This window comes from Monodon monoceros, unplaced genomic scaffold (genome assembly GCF_005190385.1).
Source record: "Monodon monoceros isolate NGI ecotype Baffin Bay Population unplaced genomic scaffold, NGI_Narwhal_1 Super_Scaffold_22, whole genome shotgun sequence".
NCBI classification, from domain to species: Eukaryota; Metazoa; Chordata; class Mammalia; order Artiodactyla; family Monodontidae; genus Monodon; species Monodon monoceros.
The window spans coordinates 114,260,509-114,277,451 of NW_021703779.1; the positions used below are offsets into that span (position 1 = coordinate 114,260,509).

The 16,943-nt window shown below is 37.7% G+C and overlaps 1 protein-coding gene across 1 annotated transcript in view; it reads left to right on the plus strand.

Annotated features, from left to right (window-relative positions):
* The window catches only part of LOC114905901 (transmembrane 9 superfamily member 2-like), a 54,895-nt gene that overhangs the window by 25,837 nt on the left and 12,115 nt on the right, over window positions 1–16,943 (plus strand). Inside the window, 2 exon segments of the mRNA XM_029240240.1 lie at window positions 2,113–2,224; window positions 4,974–5,145. Coding sequence (XP_029096073.1) covers window positions 2,113–2,224; window positions 4,974–5,145 — 284 coding nt within the window.

The following is a 16,943-nucleotide window of genomic DNA, read 5'->3' on the forward strand; positions in this document are numbered from 1 at the left end:
TGCATCGGCAGGCGGAATCTCAATCACTGCGCCACCAGGGAATCCCTTAATAACTTCTTTTTAAGCCTTTCCAGGTGACTTAGAAAAGTTGGTCTCAAACTGTACTTCTTTGAGATTTTGCAAGGGGTGGGATGGGGGTGTCCCTTGGAGGGAGGTACGTAAAGATGGGAAGGGGCAGCTCTGATTTGTATCTGTTTTCCATACTGGCCTTCCATGCAAGATTTCATTTAGAGTTTCTCTGCTAAAAATAATTTGGAGACCACTGATTTTGGGTCTTCATCTGTACTGAGCTATAAGTAATGGTTTTCTATTTTCCTTTCTGTCAACTGTTAGTTCTGATGTCAGATGCCTTTTCCTTATAACTTTCCTCTTTTTATCTGCTACTTTTAATCTGTTGCAGTTTAAGAAGTCTAATAGCCAAGATAGTTAGAGATGCATGTGAAGTAAGAACAGGTACTCTCTGATTAAAGTGCCACAGCTTTAGTGCCCCTGCTTTGTGACAGCTATTTCAGTTGCTCCAAGTCCCTTTTTTTCTTACTTCCTGATTCTTGACAGCATTTTGGTTTCGGGAGTTGGCCAAGTGGGGTGTTACTGTGGAAGGATTTTTGGAGAGGGGGCAAAAGCACCATAAAATGAAATAAGATAAGATAAAATAAAATAAATAAAATGCAGTCGCCAACTGTGTGTGTTTATAACACTTTCGTCCCAAAGGAATCTTCTGGACAAAACTTTGAAGTCCTTGGAAATTAGGCTTAATCACGTACATTAATTGCTCACCTTTTAAACAGCATTGTGTCAAAATTGTTTAAAAGATAAGCAATAAAATCTGTTACCTTGTCAGCAACTAAATATTTAACATGCTGCGATATAGATTACAGTAACCAAATTTTCCAGATGTTTTTGATGGAAAAGTAACTTTAAAGCAAAACTGAAAGATTCTTTAGACGAATTAATTTTAAAAAGTTTTTTTAACTTTTTACTTTATATTGGAGTATAGTTGATTAACCATGTTGTGATAGTTTCAGGTGTACAGCAAAGTGATTCAGTTATATGTATACATGTATCTATTCTTTTTCAAGTTCTTCTCCCATTTAGGTTGTTACAGAATATTGAGCAGAGTTTCCTGTGCTATGCAGTAGGCCCTTGTTGGTTATCCACCTTAAATACAGCAATGTGTACATGTCAATACCATATTCCCTAACTATCCCTTTCCCCCCACCCTTTCCCCCTGGTAACCATAAGTTCGTTCTCTAATAGATGAATTAATTTTTGTTTCAATGAGAAACAGCACGCTTGTTGTGTACAACTTTGTATGTATTTATTAACTCTAGAGATGATTCTCTCCTACCTCCATCCTTCATCCTCACTCCCAGGTGTATATCTTACATGAGGTTTTAAAATGGGATATTGATCAGTTCACCAGTTTCTTCTTCTCTTCAGAAGGCTTTTAAAAATGTGTATTTCTTATCCCAATTTAGTCAGCTCGCTCTATAATAATGAAAGAAATTACTTCATTCCTTCGAAGTTTGACCTAAATGTAATCCACACATAGATGTTTTTAAAGATGCATGTTTGAAAGTATATTTAATAGAATTATGTGTGTCATGCTATAAAGACCTATTTGGGGAAGCTACCTGTCAACAGACCTCCAAAAGCAAAATGGCGTGTGTTTCTGTGGTTTTCTGTTGTATAATGTAGTCACTGGTATTTATGGCATTTACAACCTTCCATTTCTAAAGAGAAAGCATGTTTTTAAATGTGTATAGAGAAAATTGATGGGTCTCAAGTGAAAACTAAATTATAGGATCAGAGAAATATGAGTAAGTAGCAACACTGATTCTGACGAGAGAGGATATGGCCAAACTCTGAAGCTGTGTAGGTAAAGGAATATATATATATATATATATATATATATATATATATACATATATATACTCGATACTACATGGATACTACATGGATTTGATGATACTGCATGGATAGATGAAGATTTGGAATGAAAAGCCCAAGGTGAGAAAAGTGTGTGACAGTTTACTGTATAGAACTGGACGGATCTTTTTGTGTGTATTGTTAAGTTAAAGGTTATTTTAAAGCTGTAATTTTTCTTTTCAGGTCTCATCAGATGTACTTCATGTTTGGCTTCCTTTTCTTAGTCTTTATAATTCTCCTGATTATTTGTTCAGAAGCTACCGTTTTGCTGTGTTATTTTCATTTGTGTACTGAGGTAAAGACATAGGAAACAAATGTATCTGAAGCTTTCTAAACTTGCATTACTGGAATTAGAGGTCTGTGTTGAGAAAGGAATTGAAATAAATGTTAACTGCATGGTTTCTATAACTTGGGATCACTTTTATATTGTGTTTTTCTAATGACACATTTTAATTTTAATGCATCTATCAAGTTAATGCTACTTTGATGGAAAATTTTCAACAGAAAGCAATTTCTCTCTGGCTAGTTACTATAATTGCTGCGTCATATTCAGTTAACATAGAAAAATATAGGGAACTGATTTGATAGTTTAGACATATAAAAGATCTGGTTCGATGATGTTTTATTATTAACAATTAAAATTTTCTTGCAGCTTAGGCCAGGATTGCATTTTATGGGTTTGAGATTGCTGCTAAAGGCCCTTTCTCTTTCATTTCATTGCCTTTTGGTTACCATAGGCATAAATAATTCTTTTTACCCCATGCCATCCCCAATTTTTTCCTGATGTCATTTTGGATAACTAAGCTGGTGGTGAACATGTTTTCTTTTTTTTTTTTAAGTTAATTAATTAATTATTTTATCTTTGGCTGTGTTGGGTCTTCGTTGCTGTGCACGGCCTTTCTCTAGTTGCGGCGAGTGGGGGCTACTCTTTGTTGTGATGTGCGGGCTTCTCATGGTGGTGGCTTCTCGTTGCAGAGCACGGGCCCTAGGTACGCGGGCTTCAGTAGTTGTGGCACGTGGGCTCAGTAGTTGTGGTTCACGGTTTCTAGAGCGCAGGCTCAGTAGTTGTGGCTTGCTGGCTCTAGAGCACAGGCTTAGTAGTTGTGGCACACAGGCTTAGTTGCTCCGTGGCATGTGGGATCTTCCTGGACCAGGACTCGAACCCATGTCCCCTGCATTGGCGGGTGGATTCTTAACCCCTGTGCCACCAGGGAAGTCCCTGAACATGTTTTCTTAAATCCCCTAAATCCCTCTTATTTTGGTAGTTTAATGTGACTCTCTAAAGGTGACAAGAGAGTTTAGGGAATGATTATTATATACATGATGTCTTAGAGCATTTTTTTCTTGAGCTATAAGAATAAAGGTAAAAAATATATAATTATGTATATATTATACTTAGCTACTCATTCATTCTGTGGTACATTTTGTCATAGAAAATCTGCAACAGTCATTAATGAAACATACATTGATAGGCATATAATGTGTATATTTTTATTCCTTAGAAAATGTTTTGGGGGCCCCCAAGACCACCCACATGTTTGGTGACTCACTAGAAGGACTCATGGGACTCAGGGTATAGATGTCTTCTTGGCTAGGGTTTGTTACAGCAAAAGGATACACAACAGGATCAGCAAGGGAAAAAGACACAGGTGGAACCTGGAAAAAAATCCATGTGCAGTCTTCCTATGCTTTCTCTCTCTCATGAGGGGACACACCAAGCATGCTCCTTTCTCCAGCAGTAAAAAAATGCAGGAATATATGTGCAACATGTCTGCCCAGGGAAGCCCATTAGAGACTTAGCATCCAAGGTTTTTATTGGGAGCTAGTCACATAGGCACCCTCTGCCTAGCAACTCCCAAAATTCCAGACTCTCAAAAGGAAAGCAAGTGTTCACCATAAATCACAATGTTTGTACAGTCTAGGTAGAGCAAACCAGTCTCATCAGTCAGGGAATGATTAAATGCCAAATTCCCAGACATAAGCCAAGAGTCAACCTTGTAAGCAGACCCTTCCAAAGATAGCAACCTCAGACCTGCTATGTTAACTCTTTTCTGCACACTTTATCCCCTTGGCCCTTGACCACAGTGCCTTTATGGTAAAATTACTATCAGGAAGCGCCCATGGGACAGGATGAGACTAACCTGATTATTGACCTCAGTCATGCCTCCATGGGTCCTGAATTTAGCCAGTTAAAACAAATCCTATTAACCATAAAGGTCTGTCTTAGAGAAACAAACAGACTTATAGAAAAAGAGATCAGGTTTGTGTTGACCAGAGGCAGGGGTTGGGGGGAGGGAGAATTGGATGAAGGTGGTCAAAAGGTACAAACTTGCAGTTATCAGATAAATAAGTACTAGGGATGTAATGTACAACATGATAAATACAATTAACACTGCTGTATGTTATATATGAAAGTTGTTGAGACAGTAAATCCTAAATTCTCATCACAAGGAAAACATTTTTTTCTGTTTCTTTAATTTTGTATCTGTATGAGATGATGGGTGCTCACTAAATTTACTGTGAAAATCATTTCATGATGTATGTAAGTCAAATCATTATGCTGTATAACTTAAACTTAGATAGTGTTGTATGTCAGTTATATCTCAATAAAAATCCCAATAAAACTGAAATGGTAAAAAAAGGTCTATCTTAAATTTCTATATTAACCTTTTTTTACCTGGCCTGAGGCATCAATTCAGGCCCAGCACAACTCTGGCCAGTAAATTGAAGCTGACCTGAAAGCCTTCCAGGGCTGAGGCAGCATCTGCAGAGAAAGGATGCACACATTAGAAGTACAATCCCCGAGGGCACATATTGTCCCCCTGGAAACCAAGAGTTTATCATTGTTAGGGCTCCCCAAGCAGGATGTACATTAGTCAGACAGTACATATTATATTAAATTTCTTATGCAACTTCCCCCTTTATTTCTTTTAATCCATAATCCTACAGAGCCTATTTTATGTTTCTTGTTATTACAATAATTGCTAACCCATGGATAGTTAGAATTTCATCTAAAAATTTGTTTTTTCAACCTCTTTTTGCAGGATTATCATTGGTGGTGGAGAGCCTTTTTTACCAGCAGTTTTACAGCTGTTTACCTTTTTTTGTATGCAGTTTATTACTTCTTTACCAAACTTCAAATCACGGGCATTGCAAACACCATTTTGTACTTTGGGTACACGATGATCATAGTCTTGATTTTCTTCCTTTTCACAGGTAAGCACAGAATTACTTTGTGTATTTCAGATTCTCTAAAAAGACTTGGCGATAGCCATAATATAATAAGCATCAATTAACAATTAATGGAAGGAAGAGGGAACAAAGTCATCATGTTCGTTTTTATGCTTTGGAGATAAAAGATTGCAAAGCCCGGGGAGCTGGAGGGACCTTATGTACTTAGCTGTAAGACTGTCTCTTGTGAATGTTTTTAAACAGTAGGGATGTGTTCCAAAGCACAGTAAGGGTTATGTGTAATCAACTTTGACTAGCTCCCAAGCATAAAAAATTAACCGACTTGAATAACTTTTAAATGAGTAAAATTAGATTAAGTCAATGTAAGCAATTATAGGTGAGGAACAAGATGTATACTTCTCAGGATTACTCATTTGGGATTGTTATTTGGGTTCCACTGTGATGGAAACTTTTGTTTAAATTAATACTTGAAGCAGGTGAAAAAATGGCATGGTTTCTAAGATGATCCTCTTGGAGAAATAATGAAGATGGAGAGCTTTACTCCCTTTCTAACCCAAGGGAAGCAGCGGTCCACCTCCACCTGCCTCACTTTTAAGTTCTGGTTTTAGCTCAAGTCATATCACTTGTGTAGATAAGTTTGGAACATTTCAAATATTTTTCTCCAATTTTAACTCTCAGCCTCAACAAATATGGAAAAATTAACAATGGAAGTTTGTCAGAAATCAAAGCCTTAAGACACATGTAGACATTATCTGAGAAACTGGGCATCTTGGTTGGTGGCTTCTTTCTGTGCTTTTCGTATACTGCTGCTCTCAACTCCTCAGTAAAGAGAAGACTGGGCAGGGCTTCTCTCATCTCTCAGCCACCAGAAGTTCTATTTAGGGACCTCCCTGGCGGTCCAGTTGTTGGGACTCCGCTCTTCCACTTCCACTGCACGGGGCCCGAGTTTGATCCCTGGTTGGGGAACTAAAAAAGTTCTATTTAAAACCGAAGGCTTGGGCTTCCCTGGTGGCGCAGTGGTTGAGGGTCCGCCTGCCGATGCAGGGGACACGGGTTCGTGCCCCGGTCCGGGAAGATCCCACATGCCGCGGAGCGGCTGGGCCCGTGAGCCATGGACGCTGAGCCTGCGCGTCCGGAGCCGCAAAAAAAAAAAAAAAAAAAAAAAAAACCGAAGGCTTGAGAGTGTCTCACCATTCTAGGCTACCAGCCCCCTCATGTTTGTTTTTGAGGTTTTTAAGCTTTTTACTGAAATATGCCTGCAGAAAAGTGCACACATCATAAGTGTAGAGCAGTGAGCACAATCTGTAACTGACACCCACGTTAATAAACAGTACGTGATCTGCACGCCCAAAGCCACTGTTGGGCCTCTTTCCATTCACCTTTCCCAAAAAGCAACCACTATCCTGACTTTTAACAGCATCGGTTAATTTGGCCTGTTTTTGATTTGTAGGTAAATGGAATCATACGAGATCTACTATTTTAAGTCTGGCTTCACTGGGGTCTGGTTTCTTTTTCTCAAGATTGTTTGTGAATTTCATCCGTATCGCTGTGCCTACGTGTCGTCTCTGCCCCTCGCGTGTTCTGTTTTGGGTTTCTCCCCTTGTGAGTTACTGGCTTTTCTATTTGTGTAATGTGCAGTTAGATGGATTATGTTTTCTTTTCTTCATTACCTAACACTTTGACTCAGGCTGCCTTTTTCTGGGAGTCTTATATTACAACAGCTTCTTTCAGAAATTAGATGTCATCCCAAATGGTCACATTGCTGACAACCCTGTGCCCTTTGGTTGGCTCCACCACTTGAATTGCTTCTGTCACTAATATGTGACTCTCCAAGGCTCTCAGTGGTCTCTTGCCAAATCTAAGGCCTTTCCCTGGTCTTCATCCTCCTTGACTTCTTAGCTAAACACTACTCAACACCTATTCTGTGAAATTCTCCCAGCATGATTGGCATTCTTCTTCTTGTACCACGCTGTGAATTCTTTTGTTTTCCTCCCTCTTCCTGTCACCTAACTCTAGCCTTTATCAAGGGTTCAGCTTTCAGCATTTCAGTCCTTTCTTTCTACACTCTCCCTTTTAGAGCTTATTTAGTCCCAGGGCTTCACTTATCTCCTCAGTGCTGACAGCTCCCAAATCTGTATCTCTAGTCATAACCTCTCTCCAATTATATTCTGAACATTTGCATGTCGCATTGGTACTGCCAACTCGACATGCCCCAGAAAGTGAATGTAGCACTTCCTTTCCCCCCAACTGACTCATCTTAATTTCTCTCTTCCTTTGACCATCATGTCTAATCTCTCATCTCCTTGGCATATTTTGCAGGAATTCTTAACATAGCCCTTCCATGCTTTATAGTTAATTACAACTCCCCTATTTATTCTTCTTCAGAAGCTTCTTATTCTGTTTTACACTGCGCTAGACCCTGCGCTAGGTGCTGGGGACGTAGTGGTGAAGAAGACAGGTAAGGTCCCCTGCTTTTGTGGATCTTATATTTTAATGGATGGGGGACAAAGAAGGAATTATGGGTTTGATGAGCTTTGTGAAAGAAATGATATTGAAGAAGAGGTGGATAATCAAGTGTTTCAAACAGAGGTGACAGCATGTTCAAAAGTCCTAAAGTGAGAAGGAGTATGACATCTTCAAAGAACACAGAGAAGTTCAAGATGGCAAGAGAAGGAAGGTGGCACTAGGTGGCAATAGTGATTAGAGACATAAGGAGCTAGCAGATCTTACCAGGGTCTTAAAAACTCTACTGTACTAGGGAATTTAGATTTTATTGTAGGAATGATGGGAAGTTGAGGGGGTTTAAATAGGGAACTAATGTGATAATATCACTCTTCTTATTTGAAAGCTTTAATACTGCCATACTTCTCTATCAAGGTCTAAACTTACCTTGGTGTTTGGGCTCCTGTTCTGCCTACTCAGCGTATTTTCTAAACCTCTTAAACTGAACCATTTACTGAGTTTAGGCGTGTCTCCTCCTGACTTTTTTTTAAATATATATTTTAAAATTTTATTTATTTATTTTTGGCTGCATTGGGTCTTCGTTGCTGCGCACGGGCTTTCCCTAGTTGCAGCGAGCGGGGGCTACTCTTCGTTGTGGCACGCGGGCTTCTCATTGCGGTGGCTTCTCTTGTTGCAGAGCACAGGCTCTAGGTGCACGGGCTTCAGTAGTTGTGGCTCGCGGGCTCTAGAGCGCAGGCTCAGTAGTTGTGGCACATGGGCTTATTTGCTCCACGGCATGTGGGATCTTCCCGGACCAGGGCTTGAACCCGTGTCCCCTGCATTGGCAGGCAGATTCTTAACCACTGCGCCACCAGGGAAGCCCTCCTCCTGACTTTTTTAGCATGTCTCCCCACCTAACTTGGAATCTCCTTGAGAACAGGGACCACATCGTATGCCTATTTTATATCTTTTATAGTGCTAAGCACATGGTTCTTCTTGAATTACATAGAGCATGAAATAGAGGAGATACCATTATGGTATAATGTTTCCCTATCTATTTTATTTTATTTTAAATTAAAAAAATGTTTAGATTGAAGTATAACTGACATACAACATTGTATTCGTTTCTGGTGTGCAACATAATGATTTGATATTTGTATATATTGCAAAATGATCACCACAGTAAGTCTAGTTAACATCTGTCATCATACACAGTTACAAAATTTTTGGAGTAAATGAGAACTTTTAAGGTTTATTCTCTTAGCAACTTTCAAACATGCAGTACAGTATTATTAATTATAGTCACTATGCTGTACATTACATCCCCATGACTTATTATAACTGGAAGTTTGTACCTTTTGACCCCCTTCACCCATTTTGCCCACATCCTCTCCCCACCCTCCAGCCTCTGGAAACCATCAATTTGTTCTTTGTATCTATGAGCTTGGTTGGTTTTGTTATTTTTTACTAAGATCCCACATGTAAGTGAGAGCATGCGGTATTTGTTTTTCTCTGTCTGACTTATTTCACTTAGCATAATGCCCTCAAAGCCCATCCATGTTGTCACAAAAAGCAGGATTACATTCTTTTTTATGGCTGAATAATATTCCATTGTATACATATACCACATTTTCTTTATCCATTTATCCATCAGTGGACACTTAGGTTGTTTTCATATCTTGGCTATTGTAAATAATGCTGCAGTGAACATGGGGTACATGTATCTTTTTGAGTTAGTGTTTTCATTTTCTTTGGATAAATACCCAAGACTGGAATTGCTGGATCTTACAGTAGTTCTATTTTTAATTTTTTGAGGAACCTCCATACCATTTTCTATAGTGGCTGCACCAATTTACATTCCCATCAACAGTGCACAGGGTCCCCTTTTCTCCACATCCTCGCCAGCACTTTTTATTTCTTGTGTTTTTGATAATAGCCATTCTAACAGGTGTGAGGTGATATCTCACTGTGGGTTTGATTTGCATTTCCCTGATGATTAATGCTGTTGAGCATCTTTTCATGTACCTCTTGGCCTTCTGTATGTCTTCTTTGGAGAAACGTCTATTCAGATCCTCTGCCCATTTTTTTGTAATAAAATGCTTACATCTATTGTAACAGCCCTAAAATCTTTCTGGAGGGTGTATATTTTTTTTCCTTTCCAGTTTTTTTGAGATTTTTATTGAGATATAGTTGACATACAGCACTGTATACATTTAAAGTGTACAGCATAATGATTTGACTTACATAGTCATGAAATGATGATCACAGTAAGTTTAGTGACTATCCATCATCTCATATAGTTACAAAATTGAAGAAATAGAAAAAAATTTTTTTCTTCTGCTGAAATTTACTTTCAGCAACTTTTGTATATAACGTACAGCAGTGTTAATTATATTTATCATTGTACATTATAACCCTAATACTTATTTATCTGATAACTGAAAGTTTGTACCTTTTGACTGACTTCATCCAATTCCTCTTCACCCACCCCTCACATCTGGTAACTACAAATCTGATCTCTTTTTCTATGAGTTTGTTTGTTTGTTTGTTGAAGTATAATTGACCTACAGCACTGTGTTAGTTCCTGGTACACAGCATAGTGATTTGATATTTCTATCCATTTCAAAATGATCACCATGATAAGTCTAGTTACCATCTGTCACCATACAAAGATTTGCATAATCATTGACTATATTCCCCACACTGTACATTTAAGCCCATGACTTATTTATTTTGTAACTGGAATTTTGTATCTCTTAATCTCCCTCACCTATTTCACTCCTCCACCTACCCCTCCACCCCTGGCAACCACCTGTTTGTTCTCTGTATCTATGACTGTTTCTATTTTGTTACGTTTGTTCAATTGTTCCATTTTTTAGATTCCACATACAAGTGAAATCTTACAGTATTTGTTTTTCTCTGTCTGACTTATTTCACTTAGCATAATACCCTCTAGGTCCATCCATGTTGTCCCAAATGGCCAAATGACAAGATTTAATTCTTTTTTTTAATGGCTGAATTATATATATAATATACATATATATATATATATATATATATATACATACACACACAAACATATACCACATCTTATTTATCCATTCATCTATTGATGAGCACTTAGGTTGCTTCCATATCTTGGCTACTGTAAATGATACTTCAGTGAACATAGGGGTTCATATATCTTGAATTAGTGTTTTTGTTTTCTTCGGATAAATACCCAGGAGTGGAATTGCTGGATCATGTGGTGGATCTATTTTCATTTTTTTCAGGAATCTCCATACTGTTTTCTACAGTGGCTGCACCAGTTTACATTCCCACCAACAGTGTATAAAGGTTCCCTTTTCTCCACACCCTCACCAACACTTGTTATTTGTTATCTTTTTGATGATAGCCATTCTGACAGGTGTGAGGTGATATCTCATTGTGGTTTTGATTTGCATTTCCCTGATGATTAATGACATTGAACATCTTTTAATGTGCCTGTTGGCCTTCTGTATGTTTTGTCTTCTCTGGAAAAATGTCTATTCAGATCCTCTGCCCATTTAAAAAAATTTTTTTTATAATTTTTTTGTGATGTAGACCATTTTTAAAAAAAGTATTTGTTGAATTTGTTACAATATTGCTTTTGTTTTATGTTTTGGTTTGTTGGCTGCAAGGCATGTGGGATCCTAGCTCCCCGACCAGGGATTGAACCCTCACCCCCTGCACTGGTAGGCAAAGTCTTAACCACTGGACCGGCAGGGAAGTCCCACTCTACACATTTTTAATTGGATTTTTTTGGGGGGTTTATTGCTATTGAGTTGGATGAGGTTTTTAAGAAATATATTTTGGATATTACCCCTTATCAGATATATGATATGCAAGTATTTTCTCCCATTCAGTAGGCTGCCTTTTCATTTTTGTGGATGGTTTCCTTTTCTGTACAGAAACTTTTTAGTTTGATGTAGTCCCACTTGTTGATTTTTGCTTTTGTTGCCTTTGCTTTTGGTGTGAAGTCCAAAAAAATCATCACCAAGACTGATGTCAAGGAGCTTACCTCCTATATTTACTTTTAGGAGCTTTATGGTTTCGGGTCTTACATTCAGGTCTTTAATCTACTTTAAGTTAATTTTTGTGTCCAGTTTCATTCATTTGCGTGTGACTGTCCTGTTTTCCCAACACCATTTATGAAAAGACTATCCTTTCTCCATTGTATATTATTGGCTCCTTTGTCATAAATTAGTTGACCATATATGTGTGGGCTTATTTCTGGGCTTTCTGTTTTGTTCCATTGAGTTACGTTTTTTTTTTTTTTTTTTTTTTTTCGGTACACAGGCCTCTCACTGCTGTGACCTCTCCTGTTGCGGAGCACAGGCTCCAGATGTGCAGGCTCAGTGGCCATGGCTCACGGGCCTAGCTGCTCCACAGCATGTGGGATCCTCCTGGACTGGGGCACGAACCTGTGTCCCCTGCATCAGCAGGCGGACTCTCAACCACTGCGCCACCAGGGAAGCCCTATGTATTTGTTTTTATGCCAATACCATACGGTTTTGATTACTATAGCTTTGTGATATAGTTTGAAATCAAGGGATTGATACCTCCAGCTTTGTTCTTGTTTCTCAAGATTGCTTTGGCTATTTGGGATCTTTTGTGGTTCCATACAAATTTTAGGATTGTTTGTTCTATTTCTGTGAAATTACCACTGGACTTTTATTTTATTATTATTATTATTATTTTTGACCATGCTGTGCAGCATGTGGGATCTTAGTTCCCTGACCAGGGTTCAAACCTGCGCCCCCTGCATTGGAAGCACAGAGTGTTAACCACTGGACCACCAGGGAAGTCCACCACTGGACTTTTGATAGGGATTGCATTGAATCTGTAGATTCCTTTGGGTAGTGTAGACATTTTTACAATATTAATTCTTACAATCCATGAGCATGGAATATCTTTCCATTTATTTGTGTTTTCTTCAATCTTTCATTAACATCTTACAGTTTTAAGTCTAGAGGTCTTTCAGTTTCTCGGTTAAATTTATTCTTAGGTATTTCATTCTTTTTGATCAATTGTAAATGGGATTGTTTTCTTAATTTCTCTTTCTGATAGTTCATTATTAGTGTATAGAAATGCAACAAATTTCTATACGTTGATTTTGTATCCTGAAGCTTTACTGAGTTCATTTATTAGTTCTAATAGTTCTTTGGTGGAGTCTAGAGTTTTCTATACATAATATCATGTCATCTGTAGATAGTGACAGTTTTACTTCTTCCTTTCTAAATTGGATACCTTTTATTCTTTTTCTTGCCTAATTGTTCTGCCTAGGACTTTCAATACTCTATTAAATAAAAGTGGTGAGTGTGGGCATCCTTGGCTTGTTCCTGATCTTAGAGGAAAAGCTTTCCACTTTTCACCTTTGAGTATGATGTTAGCTATGGGTTTGTCATACGTGGACTTTATTATGTTGAGATACGTACCCTCTATACCCGTTATCATTATGTAACGCCCTTATTAGCTTATTGCAGTCTTCTTTTTAAAATCTATTTTGTGTAAATATAGCTACCCCAGCTTTCTTTTGGTTTCCATTTGCATGGAATATCTTTTTTTTTTTATTCCCTTCACTTTCAGTCTGTGTGTCCTTATGTCTGAAGTGAGTTTCTTATAGGCAGCATATAGATGGGTCTTGTTTTTTATCCATTCCAGCCACTGTATGTGTTTTGATTGGAGAATTTAGTCTATTTACATTTAATTATTGATAGGTATGTCCTTATTGCCATTTTGTTATTTGTTTCCTGGCTGTTTTTTAGTTCCTCTGTCCCTTTCTTCTTCTCTTGTCTCTTCCTCTGTGGTTTGATGACTTTCTTTAGTGGTATGCTTAGATTCCTTTCTCATTATCTTTTGTATATCTCTGTAGGTTTTTGCTTTGCGGCTACCATGAGGCCTATATATATTGGATTGGCCAAAAAGTTCGTTCAGTTTTTTTCCATAAGATGGCTCTAGTAGTGCTTAGTTGTCTTTAACTTCATTCGAAACAGTTTTGTTAGATTGTATTGGGACAGCTGTCATATCAGCGTGCATTTAAAAAAAAAACTTATCAAAATTGCGTTTTGGGGGACTTCCCTAGTGGTCCAGTGGTTTAGAATCCGCCTTCCAATGCAGGGGACGCAGGTTCAATCCCTGGTTGGGGAACTAAGATCCCACATGCTGCAGGACAACTAAGCCCGCATGCTGCAACTACTGAGCACGTGAGCCACAACTAGAGAGCCTGCATGCTGCAACTACAGAGCCCACGTGCTCTGGAGCCCATGCAACACAACTAGAGAGAAGCCCATGAGCCGCAACGAAGATCCTGCATGCTGCAACTAAGACCTGACACCGCCAAAAATAAATAAATAAATAAATAGTAAAAGAATCTAATTTTTTGTAGCCATTTTAATATGGAAGATGGAAGAAAAAAAAGCAACATTTTCAGCATATTATGCTTTATTATTTCAAGAAAGCTAAAAACGCAACTGAAACACAAAGAAAGATTTGTGCAGTGTATGGCGAAGGTGCTGTGAATGATTGGACATGTCAAAAGTGGTTTGTGAAAAAAAAAAGTGGTTTGCGAAGTTTCTTGCTGGAGATTTCTCGCTGGATGATGCTCCATGGTCAGGTAGACCAGTTGAAGTTGATAGTGATCAAATCGAGACATTAATTAAGAAAAATAAGCATTATACCATGTGGGAGATAGCTGACATACTCAAAATATCCAAATCAAGTGTTGAAAATCATTTGCACCAGCTTGGTTATGTGAATCGCTTTGATGTTTGGGTCCACACATGTTAAGTGAAAAAAACCTTCTTGACCATATTTCTGCATGCGATTCTCTACTTAAAAGTAATGAAAATGTTCCATTTTTTAAAACAAATTGTGACGGGTGATGAAAAGTGGGTACTGTACAATAATGTGGAACGGAAGAGATCATGGGGCAAGAGAAATGAACCACCACGAACCACACCAAAGGCCAGTCTTCATCCAAAGAAGGTGATGGTGTGTATATGGTGGGATTGGAAGGGAGTTCTCTATTATGAGCTCCTTCTGGAAAACCAAACGATTAATTCCAACAACTACTGCTCCCAATTAGACGAAATGAAAGCAGCACTCGACGAAAAGCCTCCGGAATTAGTCAACAGAAAACGCATAATCTTCCATCAGGATATCAAGACCACATGTTTCTTTGATGACCAGGCAAAAACTGTTACATCTTGGCTGGGAAGTTCTGATTCATCCACCGAATTCACCAGATATTGCACCTTTGGATTTCTATTTATTTCGGTCTTTACAAAATTCTCTTAATGAAAAAATTTCAATTCCCTGGAAGACTGTAAAAGGCACCTGGAACAGTTCTTTGCTCAAAAAGATAAAAAGTTTTGGGAAGATGGAATTATGAAGTTGCCTGAAAAATGGCAGAAGGTAGTGGAACAAAACAGTGAATACATTGTTCAATAAAGTTCTTGGTGAAAATGAAAAATGTGGTTTTTATTTTTACTTAAAAACCAAAGGAACTTTTTGGCCAACCCAATAACAACTTATGACAGTCTATTTTAAGTTGATAAGACCCTAAGTTTGAAAGCATTCTAAAGCTCTACATTTTTACTCTCCTTCTATGTTTTATGTCTTTGATGTCACATTTTACATCTTTTTATTATGTGTATCACCTAACTTATTTTTACTACTTTTGTCTTTAACATTTATATTAGGTTTTTAAATTTTTTTAATAATTAAAAAATTTTCCTGCCCCTTCACCTTTCTACTAGCTTTATAAGTGATGAATCCACTACCTTTACTAATATATATTTACCTTTACCAGTGAGATTTATACTTTCATAAGTTGTCTTGTTACTAATTTGTGCCCTTTCTTTTCAGCATAAAGGAGTCCCTTTAACATTTCTTGTAAGGCCAGTTTAGTGGTGATGAGCTACTTTAGCTTTTGATTGTCTGGAAAACTTTTGTTTTTGAATTAATTTTTATTGGATGATAATTGATTTACAATGTTGTGTTAGTTTCTGCTGTATAGCAAAGTGAATCGGTTATACATATACATATATCCACTCTTTTTTAGATTCTTTTCCCATATAGGCCGTTACAGAGTACTGAGTAGAGTTCCCTGTGCTATACAGTAGGTCCCCATTAGTTATCTATTTTATATAGTACTGTGTATATGTCAATCCTATTCTCCCAGTTTATCCACCCCCACCCCGGAAAACATTTTATCTCTCATTCAATTCTGAATGATAACTTTGCCAAGTAAAGTATTCTTGGTTGGATTTTTTTTCTTTCATCATTTTGAATATATTGTCACTCCCTTCTGGCCTGCAAAGTTTCTGCTGAAAAATCTACAGATAGTCTTATGGGGGTTCATAACAAGTTGTTTTTCTCTTGCTGCTTTTAAGATTCTCCCCTTGTCTTTAACTTTTGACATTTTAATTGTAATGTGTCTCAGTGGGTCTCTTTGGGTTCATTTTATTTGCAACTCTCTGGGCTTCCTGGATCTGGACATCTGTTTCTTTCCCCAGGTTAGGGAAGTTTCCAGCCATTATTTCTTCAAATAATTTTTCTGCCCCTTTCTCTCTCTCTTCTCCTTTTGGAACTCCTATAATGCAAATGTTAGTCCACTTGATGGTGTCCCATAAGTCCCTTAAGCTATCTTCACTTTTTTCATTCTTTTTCTTTTTTGCTCTGATTAGGTGAGTTCCTCTGCCCTATCTTTGAGTTTACTGATCCTTTTTTCTGTTTCATCTAGTCTGCTATTGAACCCCTATAGTGTATTTTTCAGTTGAGTTATTGTATTTTTCAGCTCTGTGGTTTATGTTTGAAACTTTCTTATATTTTCTATTGATACATCTTTGTTGGAATTCTCACTGTATTCATCCATTTTTCTCCCGAGTTCTGTAAGCATCTTTATGACCATTACTTTAAATTCTTTATCAGGTAAATTACTTAACTTTGTTTCCTTATGTTTTTTTTTTCCTGAGGTTTTCTCTTATTCTTTTGTTTGGAGCATATTCCTCTGTTTCTTTGTTTTGCTTGACTATGTTGGTTCCTGTGTGTTAGATGAAATAGCCACCTCTCCCAGCCTTGAAGGGTTGGCCTTGTGTAGGAGATGAAGCTCACTGTTGAAATCTGCCCTAGCTCTTGATTGTCTCTCAAACCTTTGTGATTATCCAAGTGGCCTATTTTATTTATTTATTTTTATTGGAGTATAGTTGCTTTACAATATTGTGTTAGTTTATACTGTACAGCAAAGTGAATCAGCTATACATATACATATATCCCCTCTTTTTTGGATTTCATTCTCATTTAGGTCACCACAGAGCATTGAGTAGAGTTCCCTGTGCTATACAGTAGGTTCTCATTAG